Source organism: Plectrocnemia conspersa, unplaced genomic scaffold (assembly GCF_051122295.1).
Source record: "Plectrocnemia conspersa isolate PC_06_02 unplaced genomic scaffold, ASM5112229v1 ptg000014l, whole genome shotgun sequence".
In the NCBI taxonomy this organism is placed as follows: Eukaryota; Metazoa; Arthropoda; class Insecta; order Trichoptera; family Polycentropodidae; genus Plectrocnemia; species Plectrocnemia conspersa.
The window spans coordinates 21,452,711-21,475,597 of record NW_028277178.1 but is presented as its reverse complement, the minus strand read 5'-3'; the positions used below and the strand labels follow the sequence as shown (position 1 = coordinate 21,475,597).

General features: G+C 28.7%; 1 protein-coding gene across 1 annotated transcript in view; it reads right to left on the bottom strand.

Annotated features, from left to right (window-relative positions):
* LOC148226501 (zwei Ig domain protein zig-8-like) overlaps nucleotides 1-22,887 on the bottom strand; it is a 301,938-nt gene that overhangs the window by 62,383 nt on the left and 216,668 nt on the right. Inside the window, exon 3 of the mRNA XM_088203567.1 lies at nucleotides 9,292-9,437. Coding sequence (XP_088059693.1) covers nucleotides 9,292-9,437 — 146 coding nt within the window. The remainder of the gene's footprint in view (nucleotides 1-9,291; nucleotides 9,438-22,887) is intronic.

Below are 22,887 nucleotides of genomic sequence, written 5' to 3'. Positions count from 1 at the left end.
TTTAGTTCGTCTAATTACTGTAGTACTAACTAAATACATTAAATTTCAGATAATGTACGACATTAAATGATGTTATTGCGCTCTGGTTACGAATATATGTTATATTATACATATATGTTAGTCGGCATTATTATAATAAAAAAAAATAAAAAATAGGTTTTTGAGTAATATAAATAATGCTCATTGATACTCAAGTTCTTTTAAAACATAGCCAGAAGGGTATGGATGTAGATTTGGCAAAGATCATTGACGAGTAAAACTACAAATATTTTAACCATGCAGAAAGTTCTTCGTTTATCTGTGCCAAGATAAGAGGAAACGGCATGTGTGGCTTAATATAATACAAATGAGATGCCATTGTTAGCCATATAGATAAAATAAGATTTTTTCTGAAACGGCTGTTAATGTTTTGAATAACCTTTTTGTCTGATTATACGCCTCTAACGAATTTATAAGAGACACTATTTTACATCTACCTCTTCGTCTGTCTAATTACGGTTACATTGTATACAGCCGCCAACTACGTTGAAAGCGTCGTAAAGCTTTTGTTCGCAAAAACGGCGCTTTCGTCGTTGTCTGTGTATCAAATGCACTTCTGAAATTAATTTCAAGACGTAACTAAATGCCGTTTCGGTGCGATAAAAGTAAGAGAGACGTTCGTTAAACGGGATGTAACACATAATTAACGACAGTCGTTAGTCGCCGTCGTCGAAGGGGTACATTTATAGTCCCAATGAAAGGAGCTCTTATGCCTTTTCACGGCTTATTTCGTATGCACCGTCTACTACTTGGTAGTTGTTTGGCTGGTTGGCGTTGTTTGTTGGCTTTGAGGCTTTCTCTCCGGCGGCGTCATTAAACACTGTATGCAAAACTGCGACGTGTCGCGGAAAAAATGGTCCCAGTAAAAATCGGGGTTAATTAATGTCGGGGGTTTGGAAAAATTATACAATCATGTAACATTGTGAGGATGGTAATTATTATTATAATAAGTAGTCCCGGTATAGATAAATTAGATAACGTTACGATAAAACAACTTCCAAGAATTAGCATCAATTATCTAACAAATATTTTTAATGCCTGCTTATCTTTCGGGTACTTTCCCGCTATTTGGAAAACCGCAAAGATCCACCCAATTAGAAAGCCAGGAAAGGATAACACTATCGCAATTAATTATCGTCCAATAAGCTTATTACCGTCATTCAGTAAACTATTTGAAAAAATAATTTTATCACGTTTAAAGGGATCTTTGGGGAATAAAATTATCAATGAACAATTTGGCTTCCGCGAAAACCACTCTACGACTCATCAGCTCAATAGGTTAACAGAACATATCTCTGCTAATTTTAACATGAAAAAATCAACGGGACTCTTAATGTTAGATGTGGAAAAAGCGTTTGATACTGTGTGGCATGATGGATTGATTTACAAACTCCACAAATATAAAACCCCTAACTATCTGCTACACTTGTTACGCTCCTACCTTGATCGTCGAAGTTATGTTGTTTCAGTAAATAATGAACAATCGATACCACGTAATATCCCAGCTGGTGTTCCTCAGGGGAGTTTACTTGGACCGTTCCTTTTCATTTTGTACACAAATGATATACCTATTTTAAAAAATACTTGTCTTTCAATGTATGCCGATGATACGGCGATAATGAGTAGCTCTTAGGGTCTTAAGCCTATTTCAATAAAATTGCAAAAATCCTTAACTCTCTTAAGTAATTATTTCAAAAAGTGGAAAATAAAAATAAATCAGGACAAAACGGAGGCTATAATTTTTACAACTCGAAGACAACCTTTGCCCCCGACTATTATAAGCGAGCAGGGAAAGTGTATAGAATGGAAGGCGAGCGTTAAGTACCTCGGAATTCACCTGGACTCCAAGCTTAAATTTAATAAACATATAACCGAACTTAAATCTAAAGGGCTCGCAGCCATTGCGGCGTTAAAACCAATTTTTAATCGAAAAAGTGCGCTAAATACTAAAAATAAAATTCTATTATATAAGCAATTAATCAGACCGGCAATGACTTACGCCTGTCCAGTGTGGAGTAATACGTGTAATACTAACTTTTCTAAGCTACAAGTTGTTCAAAATAAAGCTATAAAAATAATTTATAATACACCTTTTTATACTAACCTCAAAAAACTTCATAATAAATATTTAATTCCAACTATTAAAGAACATGTTCACCACCATACTAATAATTATTATAAAAAAATACCGCGAAATCATACTAACCCGTTAATCTCAAGAATCGGTGATTACGACAAAAACAAACTCAAATTTAAATATAAACACAAAATGCCAAAGCACATCTTGCTCTGACGCATAAATTTTATCTATTAATTTAACAGCTCCAGGTCCACGAGTTTTATATTAAAAATATATAATTTATAATTTTTTTTTTTTTTTTTGTTAAAGGTGTTTATGTACTTTGACCTAAACTTAACGTATTTTATGTTTTTTTATTATTCCTATTTTTGTAATTCCTCTTAATTTAGCTAATCAATCGTAAATTGTGATAATGGTAATTAACCAGCAACCAATGAAATGTAAATATATATGTTTATAAAAATGTATTATTTAATTATGTAATAAACAAAAATTAAAAAAAAAAAAATTATTATAATAAAAGTACAGAGAATGACTAACCAAAACATAAAGCGTACTAATCTAGTGTTTAAACACATTTTTTATAAATAATTATTTCATTAAATCGTTACACCTGTCATAATTTATTTTTATGAATAGAATTTTATTGTTTTTATAAATAATCTAATACACTTACATAATAAAGTAAAATTCATTATATGACCCTATTATACAGTAGCAGAATCCAATTTGCCAAAGAACAGTCAACGCGCAGCACTCGTTGACTATTCTTTGGCAAAGATCGTCGGTAAACAATGCGTGTCACCCAAAAGTTCTTGGCCTGTCACCTTTGACACGCGTGTCAAAGGTTCGCCATCACCATTTTAACACATAATATGTTTGAAAGATATTTTCAACCAGGGCTGTGAAGTCGTCCGCCTCAGACTCCTTTTTTTTAATTTTAATCAATGTTTGTATATATATATTTAAATATATATATTTTTTTAATGATATATACTTTTAAATTTAATGGGACTTTTTTAGTTCAAAGTTATAACTTATATAGTGTGTATTTTTTTATAATTTTTTTCTATTTTTGTTTTAATGTAATATTTTTTTTTATTTTAATCTGTCAATTTAAATTTGTCAATAAACATGAATTAGGTACACGTGACAATTTTCAATGTTAAATTATTTTTCTTAATTTTTTTATAATTTATTTTGTCGTGTAATTAAAAATATTTATGCCAGATTATAAGCATAAGGTAGGAGTCAAACATTTTTAAAACGACTTCGTGGCTCTGATTTCAACTTAATAAATATTTTTTACTTTACTTAAATGTATTTTTAGCACGCATTTTATTAAGTGTACTAGTGTGGTTAATGCTGTGTTTATTACATAAGCATTTTTAATTAATTTAAACTTTTTCACTTTAAAAAAGTATATTCTTAATTAAGCAAAAACTAATTATAACAGCATTAGAGATAAATGGTATAAATCGACAACTAGTTATTACCTGAAATGCCTGGGTTTAAATCCTATATAAACTAGTGTTTTTAATTTTCGGTAAGAAGTCGACATCGGTATTAGTGATTATTGTATCATTTTAATTCCAGTCGATCATTACAGAATATATGTTACTAGATTTTTATTTAAATTAGGTACATCTTAGGTACCAAAAAATCTTTTTCAAACTTCTTCAGCTCATAGAAAATATCATGTCCATATGTTTAAGAATAATAATATTTTTTTACATATTTTAATCGATTTAATTTATAATAGCTAATTTCCTAATAATTATATAACAAGTATGCTTTATTGGTGTATTTACTCAGTGCATATTTATTATACAATAACAACTTCAGCACATAGAGATTATCTTATATGTGAAAATATAATATGTGGTAAAAATAAGAATATAATTTTATTTATACACATACATCAAAAATTTACATTTGATATATAATATTTCAAACACATAGTTGCACTCTGATGAATCTACATATATTACAAATACATCGTTGTTATAAAAAATTATCAAATAATATTGTGTAGTTAATTGATTATTTGTAGTAAGAAATTCAATTTTATAACATATAGTTATCTACCAAGACAAGTAATGCAAAACATGATTTATGAAATAAATAACAAGTATTGTGAAGAAGCCCATCTTGCCTCATGTTATTTTTTCTGTAACGAAGTTAATCGATATTCAAAATAAAAGAAATGTAAATTTCTTAGATGAAAAATAAAGTTGTATAACAAATGTCGCAAGTAATTTAATAAAGTAAAAATTATTTAATTTTGCACACAGTTTTTTTTAACAAATTGTTTCTATAATATATCATTACTGTGGGTTTATTTCAATTTATAATTCCGATTTTTCATTAAATAATGTTTTATCATAATAAATTAAATTTTATTATAAATTTAATGAACATATTTTAGTATTATTTTGCACCATTTTATAACAATCACACATACAAAAAATATTGAAACATGATACATTAAAACACGTTTTTTCAATTCATCCTATACCTCTCTATACTACGCGTGCGAAAGGTAAATATTAAAATTAAGTTTGGCCGTCAAGCTTTCGTGAATAAGTGTCAAATTTGATATGACGGCTCTACAAAGCCAATATCATGCAAGGTTGTTTATCTGTATACATACATAGTATATGTACCTATACATATGTTTTTATACAAAATACCCTCATCGTAATGTGAATGTATATGATATGCTTGAAAATAAACATGTCGGAGGTATGAAAATCAGTTTTAGCAAAAACAAAGTTTACACGGTAAAAGAGACGGTGCTAATTAATGGCGGCGTTGCGGCAAAAATGTAAAAACATTACTGCAACATAATGCGCCGCCCCCGGGCGCCCACCCGCCCACGGGGCGACAAAGTGGGCGCCATTTAGAGGCCATGTCTTTTCCGAGCTCAAAATCTCATTATACAAATCCGTGCGTGGCGTCTTGCCGAGAGATTCCGGGTGGCGCCCTCTCTCCCTTTCAACGCCCGTGTGTAATAAGAAGGAAATTTGCCTATTTGGGGGCCCTAGGGGAAATTAGATTAGGGATACGACGCTCGAGATTGCTTCCGCATTAACTGTGTATGATACATATTGCCAAAATATATAGTCTGTGCGAAGAGTCTCAGTAAAGGAGAAAAAACACGTGTGAATTGGGTCGTTTCTTCTTTAGTGACTATCTTTTGAAACGGGGATTTAGACTAAATGGAGGCATAAGCAAATACGCGTATTTGAAATACCACATCGACACGTCTAACATTATGTACTCGGTTTTTCTTATGTTGTGTTGTAATTTATGATTGCTATTAAAGATTATAAATATTAAATGAAAATCATCTATATTAAATATAAAAATTCAGTTGCTGATTCCAGCTTGAACCACAATTTACATGAACTCAAAAAAATAATTTACTTAAATTAATCCCACAAGAAATAAAGTAACTTAGAAAAGTTATTAGAGATAAAGTTTTTCAGTTAAAAATAGAACCAGAAGACAATGCAAACACATATTAGATACAGATAAATTTGGAAAATATAAATCATCTGCAACAGAGATCGTTAAAAAACTTTATCACTGATAAAACATGAAACCTGATCAAAAATTAAATAATGTATGTAGATATAATAACTAAAAAAGGACCAAGAATGGTATGCGAATCTTAAATAATAAGTACATGGATATGTAGATATAACAATAAGAAATACATAAATCATATCTGCATCTAAATTAAAGCAAATGCACATACAAATCAATCAAAAGGTCCACTTAAAACGATAAAATTACCGACTCACAGGTCTCACCCAAAACCATAGGTAATTGAAGACAGCTCAGTAGACCCATAATAGATCTCGATGAAGTTTTACAATGAGGAAAAGAATATTGCTCAGAATTAATCTTAAGAAACGACTTGCACGTTGAGCACAATATCGTACCTGCAGAGATTTATAAAGTTATTAAAAAAACTTAATATGAACAAATCCTCAGGTAGCGATTAAGTTCCAGCGGAAATGATTAATAAACTTAGATACAATGGTATTGCCATATTGCTTGATATATGCAAAAAAGTATGGAAAAGCGGGATATGATTTCAAGACAGGGTGGAATTCATATTTAATTCCTTGCACAAAAAAATATTTACCAAATAGTGAACTATTGAACAATTACGTATATATCCCACATTAGTAAAATATAAATATATATATCAAAAAAAAAGAAAATAAACTGAATTTGTTAAAGGAGAAAGAACTAGAGAGAAAATATTTAATATTCGTCATATTATTAAAAAAATTCGTAAGTTCAAGAACGCAGTAGTTCTTTGTTTCGTAGGCTATACCAAGGCATTTGCTTGTGGAAAGTGGTAATGCCTTGTCTACATACTTCAAAGCTTATACCACAACAGTACTACAACGGTACACGAGGGGCACTGAATAGATGGAATTGGAGGAGAAAAACTGCCGAACTTGAGATACGCCGGTGACACTGTATTAATAACGAGAACTACTGACAAAAGCCGCTTTGAAAGAAAGAGCAATAATTTACAGATTTAAGATTAAAGTCATGATTAAAAAAATAAAAAATTAAAATTTGTTTGCTAAGATTCCTAATATTTTCCATATGCTTTTACGTGTCTAAAACATGGGTCATAAAGGCATTATATAAGAGCAGACTTATTACGCAAATCACCAGATTTGAGATCAGCTAAACATTTTATATAAATATACATAAAGATCGAATTGATTGGTGCGGATTTTCATATAAATGAAATAAATAGAAATAAATTTATCAGAATTTATTAAACTGATTGAAATAAAATCTTTGCGTCTTAAAACAACAAATACACATCTTTTTAAGAGATAAGCATTAAAAGATAATAAAGGGTGAGCTTAACTAACATTTTGTTTCGTTTAACAAATTCTGAAAATTTCGGTCATAGTAGACACTGTATAAAAACATTCAATTCACAACATAGTTTTTTGAATTTGTTAAGAAGACGCGTTTTTAACTATTTCGAGGATATTAAATAATTTTATATATATTTTATTTAATTAAGAAATTATTTCATTTATATATGTATATAAAAAAATCCCATTCCATCTTTCCTTTTTTATATAGTTTAACTATATCATGCTGATTCTGAGCTTAAGAAGAGCGAAGCTTGAGTTCCACAAGGAAGTTTATTTGGCCTCGTACTGTACTACAGTGACTTGCCAGATGATGAAGAAAACATTACAGCTACATTTAAGCATACTATTGTAATATATCTTTTTAGATTATGATAATATCATAAGAGCAATAACTTAACTGATTAACTCAATATCTAGCATTTATAGGTGTACCTCAAAGTGGAAAATAAAACTAAACGAAAGTAAGTCAATGCATGTGAATTTTACATATCGACACAAATTATATATACAATCGGGCAAAGAATCTGAGAATAACACTACTGCTTAGCTAGACTGAAAAGAACTTGTAAAAAAGAGAATAACTGAATTGACTAATAAAATAAACTAATTATATATTTTACAATAAATATAATTCATTATCAAAAATCGATAATTAAGATTATACAAAAATAACGTGATCTTTGTGGATTTTTTGTAATTTCCATTACAATTTTTTATTATGTTTTAATTATAGTATGTTTTTATAGCAAAGTAAGCTTTTTATTAATAATAAATATTTCAATTATACTATAATACTTTGATGTACTCTTTGTTGAATTTATAAATTACATTTTTAACCACATTTTTATCATTAAATTATTTCTATAATTGAATTATGTATAATTAATAAAAATTAATTAAATTGTTTTATTACCGTATATAAAAAATATTCATACTACTTTTACTTTGTTATAATCAAGTCATATTTTTAAAGAATATGTTTTTATGATAGATTTATTCTTAAAAAATACTTTTTAATATGCTTTATAATTAATAATTGGAAAAATATGTATATGTAATAATCGGATAAATAATAATAATTTTACTTTTAAATATATTAAGATAATATATGCCAGATTTTAAATAAATTATATTACTATAATTTTTAAAATTTTGTAACACTTTTCCTTCTAATAAATTATCAGTTGCTGTTTTGCACAATCGCAAAATTTTCAGTTCAAGAAGAAAACGCAATTTTAAGTAAAGTGGATTAGGTTTTTTACTTTTACTCTAAGGCAGAGTTTTACAAAGTGGGATTAAGAAATTTGTTAATCCAGCTTTTATGAAACTCTCGGTAAAAAGGGCGTGTAAATTGTGAAATAACTTTCCTGCATACCTAATAATATCTTATACTTTTTTTACATACTTTGGCAAATATTTTCATATAATTTTGATTTCAATTTATTCATATCTTATCATAATGAAAAGTTACAATTACAAAATATATATTATTATTTATGTACATAAAAAATTGAGAAATTCGATTGAAAAATCAAATAAAAGGTAAGCATTACAATTATGAATTTGATTTAAAAATATTTGTTGAAGTATGCAAACCTTAAAATAATAGACCAACTAAAGCCCTCTAAAGATTTGAGAAAACAACAAACCAGATGGGTCTAATGCTATTTGATGTTGATCATTACCTGACACATTAACAATTATATGTACATATTTAAAAACATTGTGCCATTAACAAACAAACGTTCAGGTGAAAAATAAAATAGGAATAAATAGACGCATTATAAATCCGGGCTTATAAATTCGATATGACTACAAACTATATCACTTATTTAAAATAATAAATGTCATAAGATAGATTAAAGTAAACGGTCACATGCAATGCATGGAAACCAGTCCAAACTCGTTGAAAAATACCTAAATTGATGTGATTCGATGTAATGGATCGAGATGCAAAATAATTTAAATTCCATGTTGGAGGATAGTCGTCTTGGAAGACGGAGCGGATTCGGTAAAGTTACTGAAGGAAACTGAGACTGAAAGAGGATTTTTGTGGAGAAGGGCGTTGGTATAATCATGTTTCACGTCTCAAATGAAACTTTCAGTATGCAAACAATACTAAGATGTATATATGTGTGGGTATCGTTTTGCAGTAAATCTGAATTCCAAGCGAGGAGCTCGCGCGGCGTTCACGTACAGATTAAACGGCGTCGTTCCAATGTGTGACAAAGTGAGTCAGATGTAACTTACGGCTTTATCTCCTAGCTGCTCGACCCTACAATGCAGGAAGGCAGTTTGACCGACCGCCGTCGTTACATTCCTGGGCACGTTGAACTCGAAGTACGGATACGAGCTCACGTTCGGCCCCAGATTGTCGTCGTCGTAGTGTGGTAATCCTGCAAAATAACACGACCGTTAATCACGAATTGTACTTCATGAACTCAAAAGGTGGGATTTAGGACATGACAACATGCTTTGTAATTGTTTTTTAGTGTGCTGACTGATTTATTTATTTATATCCACTGCTGCAGTTTTACAGATAGATAGACATACACTCAATACATTGCAGCACAAAAAATAACAGTATTATAACTAAAATTTTTACATATTTATTATAAAATACTCTAAACAAATATGTAAGACACCAATATCCGTAGAAACTTAACTAAAACTATTTTGTTTATAATAACATTTATTGTAAGCTGTAATAATAGTTTATAAGTAATAAAAATGTATACTATCTACATATTTACAGACTTTGATCAGTCAAACTTTTTACTTTTTACTATAGTTGTTACTTGTGTTTACGCAGTAGTAATCTGATACCCAGTAGTATTTATTTAATCACCTAAAATCACACACATTTTAATTTTGTATTTTAAAAGATGTATACATATTTACATCAATGAAATACATATTATCATATTGCCTTTTACAACATCTTTTAAGTTCCCTTACTTTTTACGAATCGTATCGGTTTTGTTAACCTATGCTAATAATTAAACAAATAAAATAAATATATCCATCACCAAAAGCCGATATCGAGACTTAGTGCGAGTTTGCATCTATTCATTGATTATGTATCGCGAAACTTTACCCAGTTGGCAGTATCTGAGATGTAACAACTGCCGCGTATACTACGTACATAAAAACAACATTTAAAACTTGGCACTTATCGTGGCGTGTCGCACAAAGTAGACTTTTTTTATCGTTCCCTCTTTTTTATCCAGCGCTACCAGAGTGTTCCCTTTTGCAAAAATACATTTTGTATAAAGGTTACAGCGTATTTACCCGTCCGTCGGGGCTTTACACATGTACTTTTAACCGTGACGGCTAACCCAGAAAAATGCTCGCGGGTCCAAAAACACTGAGGGATTTCGGATTCATCTTTCACACGTGAAAATCATCCCAAATAATATATAACGTCTACTTTGACGTGGGCTTATTACGTGTTTACATAAAGAAGATACGATAAAAAATGGAATAAAACAACAGCGCCTAGCAGTCAAATAGGGGGTATTTGTTGATGTTTTTTTTTCACGGCCTGACGATGAAAATGTTTGAGACGTCAGTTTATACATTATACAACATAATTCTAAAATCGCTTCACCATTTTAAAATATATTTTAGGTATTTTTAAAAGTAAAGAAAACTCTGCCAATAAAAATAATTAATATATTTATATTATGTACACAAATTTTATTGTATAATATTAAAACCGTGAAGTGAAAATGATATACTTCCATTTATTGTTATCGTTTGTTATCATGCGAGCAAACACAATTTGATTATTCCCAATCTTGTGAATATGTGAGAATATTATAGATTGGCGGATGAAATTACGAAATGAAATGAGAATTCATGCCACCATAGCGGGTCTAGGGGATTTCATATCTACCTTACCCACCGTTCAATATTGCCTTGGTAGGAGTAATGAGAAATATTAAACGAGTGAGAGAGATGCAGATTCTTCGCGAAATGATTGCTTTATTCGGTTAACTTTTTCAATCGCATGGTTTGATCGCATTTCCTATTCACGGAAACAATATACGCAATTGAGAAATAAAACATATTATATGCTTGACGTATTTTTTTCCTTACGTATTGATCAAATATATTATATAGCTTCATTAATATAAATAGGTTGTATTATAAAACTAGTAGAGAAAGGGGTGAGATTGTATTGACTTGTTCGATACACAACAAACTTCCAACTCGACTAAAATAAATACGCTTGAAGTCGATTATTTCTAATTCAGCTATCTTCTGGTTCTAGGATAATTCGACATAACACTAATACTAGTAATGTAATATAATTTTATTAAAATATATAAAATACGCTATATTATTGCAATAAATCTTTAAATAACATATGTGTATTTTTTTATATTAAAATAATATGTATGTATATAGCAAAGAGAATGATACAAAGCGTTAAATAAAAATGCGATAATAAAGCAGTAAAAGCTTCATTGTGTATAAAAATACGAGATTGCGTATCATGTAAGTTTATATCAAGATACGTGTTGTCAACCCGACGAGGTTAACTTTTTGACAATTCATTTTACGATTTTCTTCATAAATTACGAATTTTTATTTTACGTATTTCTTATCTAGCATATCACTCCTAATTACAAATTTATAAATTAAGAGTATTTGTTTATTTATAAATAAATTATAAATATTTTAGCATAACGACTTATTATCAACTATCAGTTTATATTAAAAATCTGATTTTATGGTTTAAAAATAATCTTACAATTTACGGTTTAATGCATGTTTTATGTATTAAGAATAATATAATATCATTATTATACAAAATATGTTTAAACAGTGTCTATTCTAAATTCCTTAGTCATAAGGCATAGAGAATTAAATGGCCGAAATATTTATGGCAGCCTTCTGGATCTTTCTGGCCGCATCACCCGACAAAAAATTGTTAAAGGTCGCATTTAAAACTGAATAATAATTTTAGCCTACAGTGTAACCCGTATTATAAATCAGTTATTATTTTAATTTATTGTATATTATACTGTAAAATTTAAATTACATGGAAAGAAAAATTATAAACTACAAAGGCGACAACCTTTTACAGAAAAATTGCCTCGCATAAAACGTAAAGCACGTATGTTCCACACTGCAAGGGGAAAAATCAGGAAACCGTTATTTAATATTTCGATTTTAATCTCGTTATCGCTCTCGAGGAAAGGTAAAATTGCATTTTTTCCCCATATTTTGCCGACCAAAACCAATTTGCCTTCACTTTCGTGTTCATGCATGGTGTAGCGGTTGAGCCATTAGAGTCTAATGGCTCAACCGCCAACCTAGGCACGAACCGAACATATCTATTAGCATTTTATTCACTCGATTATATAGGAACATAACACATTTTACATGTGCTAAATCAATTTTGAATTCATCCATCCTATTTGCAGTACAGCTCGTTCCGCACAAGAGCGTACATGCGAGGCTTTAAAGGGGTAGGAGGTGCCGGCGCGATGAAGTCCATGAAAGATGTCCGCTATTTTGTAGGACCCTTTGTGTTCGAGTGCCAAGGCTCCGAGGGAATGTTTATGGGGCAATATAGCTTCATTTATTTTGAAGTCTACCCACCCCCTCCTTAGAAAGGTTCGTACCCCCAAACAATTCGAGTTCAATACCTCCGGCTGTGGACTGAATTTGATTGCGCCAGTCGAACGTACTATTCAAACTTTACAACAATTTATACAAACAATTAATCCTTGCGCTAATCCTGGCAACTTGCGACCGAGCCGAAGTAAACAAATTTTGCCATAAATTGCTACCAGCTTCGATATCGGTTAATATAATAGTAACCGCAATTATACGAATATTAAATTGTTTAAGATGATATCTAGCCGGTGTGCGTCGCTAACCGCTTAGGCATCGTTAACATTTGGTTAATGTACGTTTAAACGTGTTAAATACCTATTACAGGTTTATTTATTGTATTTAGATTGTGTAGTTGAAATATATTGCCAATGTTGAAAACTAGGATTTAAAGTTTCATTATAAAAAATTGTATTTATATGCTAAAGAGTCGCATATGCTATTTAAAACATAATTTTATTTTGTACGCTACTTTTTCATTAAATATCAGCTACTAAAAATATATAAAATATAAATCATACTATAAGAAAAATAATATAGACCTAAAATGTATTAAAACTTGTTTAAGTATAATGAAAACTCGTTGCTTTTAATTATAACTAGTATGTTCAATGACTCGTGAAGGTTTACAAAGTAGCAACTTCGTAATAGTTTCTATAAACGAGACCCTGCGAGTTTGTCGTTGGTTTATTACACTTTTACATAAACCCACAACTCATAAAAATATATTTCAAAATTGTTTATTAGTTTCTCGAAAATTGTAATTATATGCATATTAACAAAGATAATATTGAGTAAAAAACTAATTTTATAATATAAATAACTAGTCCCATACCTGTCAAAAATATCAATGGAGAGTACATAAAAGTAGTTTAAATTAAACAATGTTTCTAATGAAAAAAAAATATGTTTATAATAAATTTATATTTAAATAAAAACAGATTAACAGATTAGATTAATTAAACAGCAAAGCAAAAAAAAAACTAGACTACATCAATTAAATTATATTTTTATTATTAAAAATATATATTATGTAGGGTGCAACCAGTTGCACCGTTAACTTTACTTAACGTTAATTAAAAAAATAAATAATCAATTAACCAAACGAGATTTGCGTAATAATAATTGGAAGATTTTAGGGAACATTTCATTAACCACTCGTTTACACCGGAAAAATTAAAAATAGGATGCACGATAGACAACGTGTCTATTCTGCGTAAAAATCGCTATGTTCATCTAGCCTTTGTATTTCGGATCAGCTAAAGAGTCACTTGGCAGTAAAACTGCAAGGCATAAATATATTTCTTTGGTTAGATCATCAAGCGATGCAATTAGCCCACCCACTTCTTCCAGAGCTATAATAAATGTGTATAGATGATCAGATGATTCAAGATAAAAAGGTCAGAGACGATTCAAGATGAAAGTCAGTTAGACACGAGCTCAGACAGATGACATTCGGTACAGCAAAGGCAAACCGAGAAAGACCCACATTGACACAATAAACATCAGCAGATCATCCAGAGGATATCACGACAATAATCCCAGCTTCTTCAGCACTCAGTCTACGGAATACAAGTCGAGATTTTTTTACTGTGATAAATTGTACATAATACAAATAAACTGTTACCAGATTTTCCAGCACCTATTTTGGCTGCTAAGTCACACCCCTTCGATTTCAAAACACAGAAAATCTACAAGTGAAAATGTATTCAGAAATGATTTTAATAAAACGGCATATAAAATAAATTAAACTTAATACAAATCTAATCTAAGCAAATAAACCAAATAAAAGTTCAAAAACTTTCAGTATATCACTTTTGGGTTGGTTACTTAGTTTTAGTTAGGTATAGGTTTGAACAAAAAATGATTCGCAAATGTCAAATTAAGTTTCTGCACTAGCGCATTTAATTTAAATTAAATATTTGCTAGTAAAAATATGTATCAATCGGTAAAAATGTATTCAGATAAGATTTAGCTTAAACACCAGTAAAAATATAATGTAAATGTACTGGTTCACATTCACTATAGCATCTTAAATAAGTATAATATGATTAACATTGCATTTATACAATAAATATATTAATTAATTCTAATTATAAATTATTTATCTAATCATTAATGCTTTATAATTGATCAGAAATAATTTTTGTATTTAAAACAAAGCTGCTGTAATGCTGTAATTAATCCAATTGTAATGAAACATAAGCTGTGTTCAGACAGTATTAAATTGTATATATTATATTTACATACAATATGATAATAAATGATATGATTGCCCGTTATTATGCAGAGCTTAAATTTTATATAAAATTGAATATCGTGTTTCACCTTTTAAAATTAAATTTGGGTAATAAACTGATGAAAAGCAAATTCCATACATGAAAGATGTATTACATTTCAACAATATTTATGTGTTATCAATGATTTATAAAAATTAACTTATAAAGTTATTTAGAGAAGCTTATATTTATATATATATATATATATATATATTATTAAACGAATAACATTAAAATATGTATATTTGCTTTTTGTAAATTTTCCATTCATATTTTTCCGCATTTTTTGGAAACCTTTAATATTCACATGGAATTCAACGATAGCGAAATTCCATAAAACCACATGTATGTGAAATATTCGTGCGAAAAATATTGCTTATGAAAAATAAGCCGCGTTATAATATAATACATATTAAATTTTAAGCATTATAATGTGTATATTATTAACACTTTTTTAAATTTAGCAAAATCATCTACAATTTTATGCAATTTTGCTTTCGCGCACTATCAAAATAAATGTTATTAGAATATAATTTTGTATGAGGTTCATCATAAAACAAGAGATAAAAATAATGAGCAGTCTGTTTTATTGTATAGCAAATTACAAGGGCGTTGAACACATATAACAACGTTCTCAGGTGTTTGCGAGTACCATTGCGATTGTTTCGGTCCATTCTCGCGGAAAACTCGAAACGATACGCGATACAATTATTCAATCGTATCTCCGCTCTAATGATGCATGAATTCCACAATAGGGATACGATAATGTTGAACAACGCAACAAAACCCCGATAAAACCTAGGCATGTACCATAGGAGTGGAGTACGGGTGTTATCATCTTTTTTTGCTATTTATACGGCAATAAAAACCGAATTGCCCGTTCGCCCTCTCTCCACACACCGTAATAATTGTACCGTGACAACCATTAGAGGAATGGTCTTCATCCCCTCGTAAAATAATATGAAAACTACCGTGTTTTCTTCTACCCCGTTCTCGATCGCCTAGTACCCATTACGCGTAGTAGTTGGATATATATAGTGTTACCGTTTCCTCTAGAAAAATATTTTTTTTATGTATATAATATAATATGTTATATATTTTATACTAATAATATCGTCATTGTTGTTATATTTATGTATATTTATCGTTTTACTACTACATGATAAATAGCTTATGTCAGACCGTATCAAGCTTTCCAAAATTCTTGGAATGTTTATATATATTCGGCCGGTACCTAAGAGCCAATTTATCGTTTCGGCGAATGAACATTTCAAAAGCGGGGTGTCAGTTACACATTTAACACTTAACTGCCCGTAAAAGTTTACTTGCATGTTTATTTAGTACCAGAGGTACTAAATAAACAAGTAGTTTTTTTAATCATAAATAAACAAAATCAGGTATAGACTAAACTTAATGACAATTTTATTCCAAATAAATACTTATTAGGTATTGTTTTAAAAAATGTATTATGTAATAAAGCAAGCATGATTTCGCTTTACAGATGTGTTATAAGACATTGAACTCACTATTTGTGGTTTTCTACATCTTACAGTTTAAATCAATCGTATTATAAAAAGTGCATTTATTGTTTTTTTTTTAAATAGGCTTACTGTGAGTTGAATAAGGTTAAGATTCAGTTATATTACAAATCAAATTAGTTAGATTTATTTAATATTTTAAAGTAATATATAATAGTAAGATAAAATATTATTGTAATTCAGTAACTTAATATATATAAAATTAGGTATGTAATTGTATTATTTAATTTATTTAAATTTAAATAAATATTTATTTGGCTAGCAGTACTTTGTTAAAATATATAATATATAATATTATTTCGTATAGGTTATTTTTGCAATTAAAACTTATCATATTGCCCATATAAAGCAAACGAAATGTATTATATAATAAATACACGAAAAATATGTATTGTATCAAGTACACATGTCATTATTACTAAAAACATATTTTATAAATACATTTTGCTGAATATATGATAGAAAATTAAGCCTTGTAGGATTGTGGACGAATAATGTTATTGCAGCTTTTAAAAAATATATACAATAAAATTGCTTTTTGTGATATATCATTAACATTGACAAGGATGCATTGAATGATATTGTTTATATGTCGATTTTTTTTCAAGTAATATGATATGAGGTGGGAAGAAATATATTTAAGTACATAAGTAAAAAATGTTTATATTTATGTATATGGTAAGTTTTTATTTAATAAACTGTATATATTTATTTTTTATTCAAGTGTAGATGGCCACAATCAGCATAAAACAAGCAAAACAATGCCATATACATATGGACTTTTGTGTAAAAATAACAGACAGTCGCAAAACTATCGATAAAAATCTACGTATAAATTTGGTTATCTACGTTGCGCATTTATCGCTCCCACAGTGGAACAAACACGAACGTAAAAAAGCGTAATGGCGTATATAGTACGTTATACCGCATTTATAGATTTTGAAAGTCAAAAACGTACTGAAACGAGGTGATTCATAAATGTGTATGTAAATCGTATATATGTGCCAGAGGCGGCACATCCGTATGGAAATAATAAATTTGCATTTTGCAAAACGCACACGATATCGAATCATCACGATACAATTCAAACATATCAGTGTTACCTTTCACGTGTGTATCCATTACGGATTTCCCCTCTAAGCCTTTTATTGATTTTCATTCTCCGCGTCAACCCCACACCGACGCTTCAATATTAAAGATTTTCCACCACCCCCAACAGGCCGCCCAGCTCATCCCCCTTTACATTTTCGGAGAAATCACCTCGGAACACGCAACCCCTTTTATCAGCGCGATTTTTCAAGACACGCACTCATTTTTCGCGATGTCTTTGATTATACACAGTTTTTTCCCTCTTGCTCGGCTATTACACAATCGCTGCCTCTCGACGGCGAATATTAAATAAACATTACAAATCAGCGATTACTTAATGGACGCTATTTTATAAATTCACGTCACGAAATACTGCTGGTGTAACGCGTAAAAATTAATGACCGTTAAATACTGTTAGACCTAATATGAAATTATAATTAATAATCATTTACAAATCTATAAATTTCGCTTTTTAAATTTTACACAATTAGGTAAGGACTTTGTAGGTATTGTATCTTTGAAAATGAGTGGCAATTATACTAGAGTAATACCAAAATTTTTATATTTTTTTTTCTAATATATATGTACATACATATGTTGCATTCACTTTGATGTTTATCGATTAAATGTTTTTTTAAATATTATTATCATAAAAGATAAAAATACCATTTGCAAATCATTTTGTATCCTGCTTATGCAGAGCTTAAAACAATGATATTCTATGAACACAAATTATTTCTAAACATTAAAATAAATCAAAGACTATTGTGACATTTAAAAAAATATATATTCTATAATTAAAAAAAAAAAATGTTTACAAGTATATTAAAAACAAAATAATACATATAAAAAGTTTAGAACCTATCATGATTTTATTTATTATATCGTATTCAATAATATAAAAACAATAATAATAATAAATTAATAAGAAACTATATCGATTAAACATTCTAAAATATTTTTCTCTGACTTGTTGGTTGATTGTCGATAAATTGATATTTTACTATTATATATACTGTCATCCCAAATAAAAAACACTATATAATTAAAAAAAATTAAAAATAATTCCCTGCCAATTATCAATAAATACAATTTATTTTAATTTTCGATAACATTTTACATAAAAGAAATTAATCAAGTAAATATTTTTATAAATTTTATTAATTAATATTTCATTTATATTACTTTTCGCTAAAATGTAACCGATATATAATATCAATTTATACAAAGTTAGGTGATTTTTTATTTATTCAATCGGAAGTTGGAAGGAAAACTTCAGAATATAAAATAAAAAAACGCCATTTATCATCATCAATTCCAATTGTGTCAACGTTGAGCGTGTAAAAATATATAACAAAATTCGGCGTTGTTTTTTTTCAATATATAAATTGCTGATGTGTTTGAGTCCAATTCACACAAGATTTTAGCTTAGATAGTATATCGAAATTATATTACAACCCTTAATACCAAATTACCATATAATTTATCCTTACCCTCGGGGTTGCTCAACGATTATTGCGGTTAGAATTGCTGAAATAACATTTGCGTTACAGAAAGTGTTACTGCATACATTTATGGAAAGAAACAGATAATTATCTGATATTTTACTGATATCAATAAAACATTTTGTTAGATTTTAATATTTTTTTAATTTTATAATTTAGGCCTAAGTAATTTTTGTAGTCAAAATTTTTTTTATATTAAGAATATGTTAACTGTATTAATACTACGAATAATATTTTATAAGAACTATTAATATATTGGAGAATTAAATAAACGATTGAGTTTAAATTGAAATCTAAATATTACAAATTTTATATAAAACGTTTGTTAGCCAAATTGTACATATGTTTTATGTGTGATAAATACATAAAGCATATGTACAACATATGACAAGAAAAAGGTCAGCGAAAAACTATTTCTTCCAAGCGGCAAAGGGACATTGGCGTTTTTACGAAAACTTAGGGCCTGATAACAATAAAGATTTTGCTTTCACATATCAGCTATGATTTGTCAAAGAGTCAGGGAACATTGATTTCCTCCCATTTCTTATTTCATATACGAAAGTCCAATTCTAAGCTTGCCACTTGGAATTCCAGTAAATTGACCTACATGATACTATTGCAGTCAGATTTAGGCTTTTCACCTAAAATTGTTAGGAGCTAACTCAGCCTTTGAAAATAATCAAATGACACTAACGACTTTGCACAAAATATATATTTATTGCACAAAATTGTACAACTGGAATTTACACATGTTGTTAGTGTGTTAAATGTCAAAATATTTTACCATTGTTATTACATCGGTAACTTATTAGCTTAATAGTTATTATTATTAATAAAAACCTTGCAAAAAGGCACAGCAATCGACATAAAGTCTTGACCCAAATACGCTGCATTATAAATATATTAAATCTATAGTTGTGAATGTGCGCTTAACCCGATTCCGTTCACGTTTTCCGGACTCGGATTCAGCTCTGCTAGCTCTGGCGATGATCTGCTTCATACACGCGACGACCATGGATACATATTATGTACGCAGGCAAGCAATCAGTCTTCATTAGTCTGAAACTTTATCGCCTCCCTCTTTCCCTCTCTCTCTCTCTCCGGGTGTATAGAAAAGCTCGGGAACAGTCCGGGAATTGTCCTCGTTTGAAACATCCGACGTAGTCGCGTTTCCAGGAATTGAACCGGACCTAGACGAGAAGAATACACGGCGGATCAGACAACCGGTGCCAGTAACGAAAGCTTGATGCAAATTTACTTGGACTATCGAGAAAGCAGGAACAGAGAAAATGGATTAACCCGACATATTTCACTGTCTTTTTCGAGTTCTGGAGATGGAGACGCGACCCGTGACATACACATATATCTTTACTACGAACAAATTTTCCCGTTGAAATTAAATTTAAATGAATTATTTTGAGGTTTGTGCCACTGCAGAGAAAATATATTTTATTAACCTTTTGGTTGATTGCTAATTGGCACGATATTATTGTTATTTACATCGACGGGACTGAAAATAATCTTTTATAATATACCTTTGGGCGATTTACATTAATGAGGATTATTTTCAGCAGAATAAGAAGCATCAGATGTGATTCGAGAGAATGAAACAATACGTTTATTATAAGATTTAATCTTATTATGAAAATATTGATTTTCAATTAGAATGGATTGTAATTGCGACAATTACATTATAAATTTATTTTAGTGGTCTTTTATTTTTATACACAATAAATAAAAATATGAACGTTATTGGTAGTTAATGATATTAAAAAAATGTAAGGTAGTAGTTTAAAAAAAACTTTTAAGAATATCGTCATTAGTTATTTTGTTAAATCTTAAACAAAAATAAAATATAGTTTTAATATAAACTATTTAAAACCACAGTTAATTATCCAAAATAAAGTAAAATAATTATCTTAATTAAATTATTTTAAATTAATTTAACAGACATATATTTTAAATTAAATAAATAAAATATAAATTTAATAAAATATCTGTCAACGTTTTTTACATTCAACAGAATGAAATTTAATAAAATAATTCATGTCTTTTTCTTAAAATAAAATAACAATTTATTTATAAAGCATTGAATTAATAATATTTTAGAACATTTATTTTCTGTATATTATAGAAATATTATCAGGAAGATATTTGATCATGTTCTGTGGCTCATTGAATCTAGATATTTTTTATTGTAAAAAGGCAACAAAACTTCGTAATTTGCTAGTTATTTTGCACTAAGAAGTACAAAAATAGGCTTCCATCTACAATTTAAATCGAAAAGTCCTTCAACACGACAATATGCGTCTCTATGTGGCAAAATAAACTTTTAATAAAATTAAAGAACTTATATAGAAAGCTTGATCTTAATCACATTATTTTCTAGACCTTGCACCTTCAAACAACCATGTATTCACAATGTCTGGACGAAAAAATCAAAAATACAAATGATGTAAAAATGAGGCTATCCTAATATCTTAAATCAAAGCCATACTAATGGATTAAAAAAAATGAACACTTAAAAGTATTTTTTGTATTAATTAAAAAAGACCATATATTTTGGAATAACCTAATATAAAAAAATGTGAATATCTGTAAAATCTTGTATTAATAATTACATGTTAAAATGACAACACGGATAACCACAAGTATGGATATCATTATTGTTATGAATAAGAGACTTACAAATTATAAAAATTGTATATACGATACATATTATAAAAATTATATTTGTTTTATTATTATATATTTTCTTATAATTCAAACTGTATGCTCAACATATTGTGATACGATTCTATAATCATTTATCACTAGTAACAAGCATTAAGCTCACATATAATATATTATGTTTTCTCATAAAATGCACGAGTTTAAAAATAAAATACTTGCTAGGGGTTCATTGTTATTTCCGTAAGCGCCCGCTTTACATGTATTTGAAAAATTCTCAATCTTTTATAATTTCATGCTTGACTCATCGCACTTCTGTGAACGACAGCTTAATAGAAACTTTTCTCCATTTTTTCTAAAATACATATAATATAAAAAAAAACTTATTATATTTTTAAATTGTATGCGGCTTTCATTTTTTCAACATTTAATAACAGGGTATAAATATTATAAATGATAGTGGAGGTATTATTAAAATATAATGGATCAAAATTTAATAATCAGTTATATAACACATTAATAAAATAATTGTTAATGAATAGTATATACTCATTAATATTATATTGAATATTTAAATGGATAAACTAAATATATTTAAAATAATCATGAACATAAAAATAATACATTAAAAAGCATTAATGTACTTTGATACCATTCTAAATAAAAATTTAATGTACATAATACCATGAAAACTATTTAATGGTATTTCAAGAGAGAAATGAAAATATATAATCAATGGACATTTACTAAGGGTAAATAGCAAAATAATTTTTTTAATGTTTGAAACAATTTAATTTTTTAATTCTAAATTATTTAATTCTAAATTAAATTGGTTTTATTAAATAACAACTTAAAACGCGAGCTATTTTACTATAACATAAAATATAAGTATATTATTATAATTATTTTATATAATACTTTTATATTTTATTTTTTATTGGCGCACGCCTTCAATATACTTTTTAATAATAAACTGATAATCTAAAACCGATATATTTTTGGTTGGTATATTTCGAAAAACTTTAAAAACCAATTTGATGTCTAGTTTTAAGAAACATCGTTATGTTTTTAGGCAAGTGATCGCCAAAACAAGTAATTTGCAAAACGATTTTATTATTTTGGAATTGCACATACAAT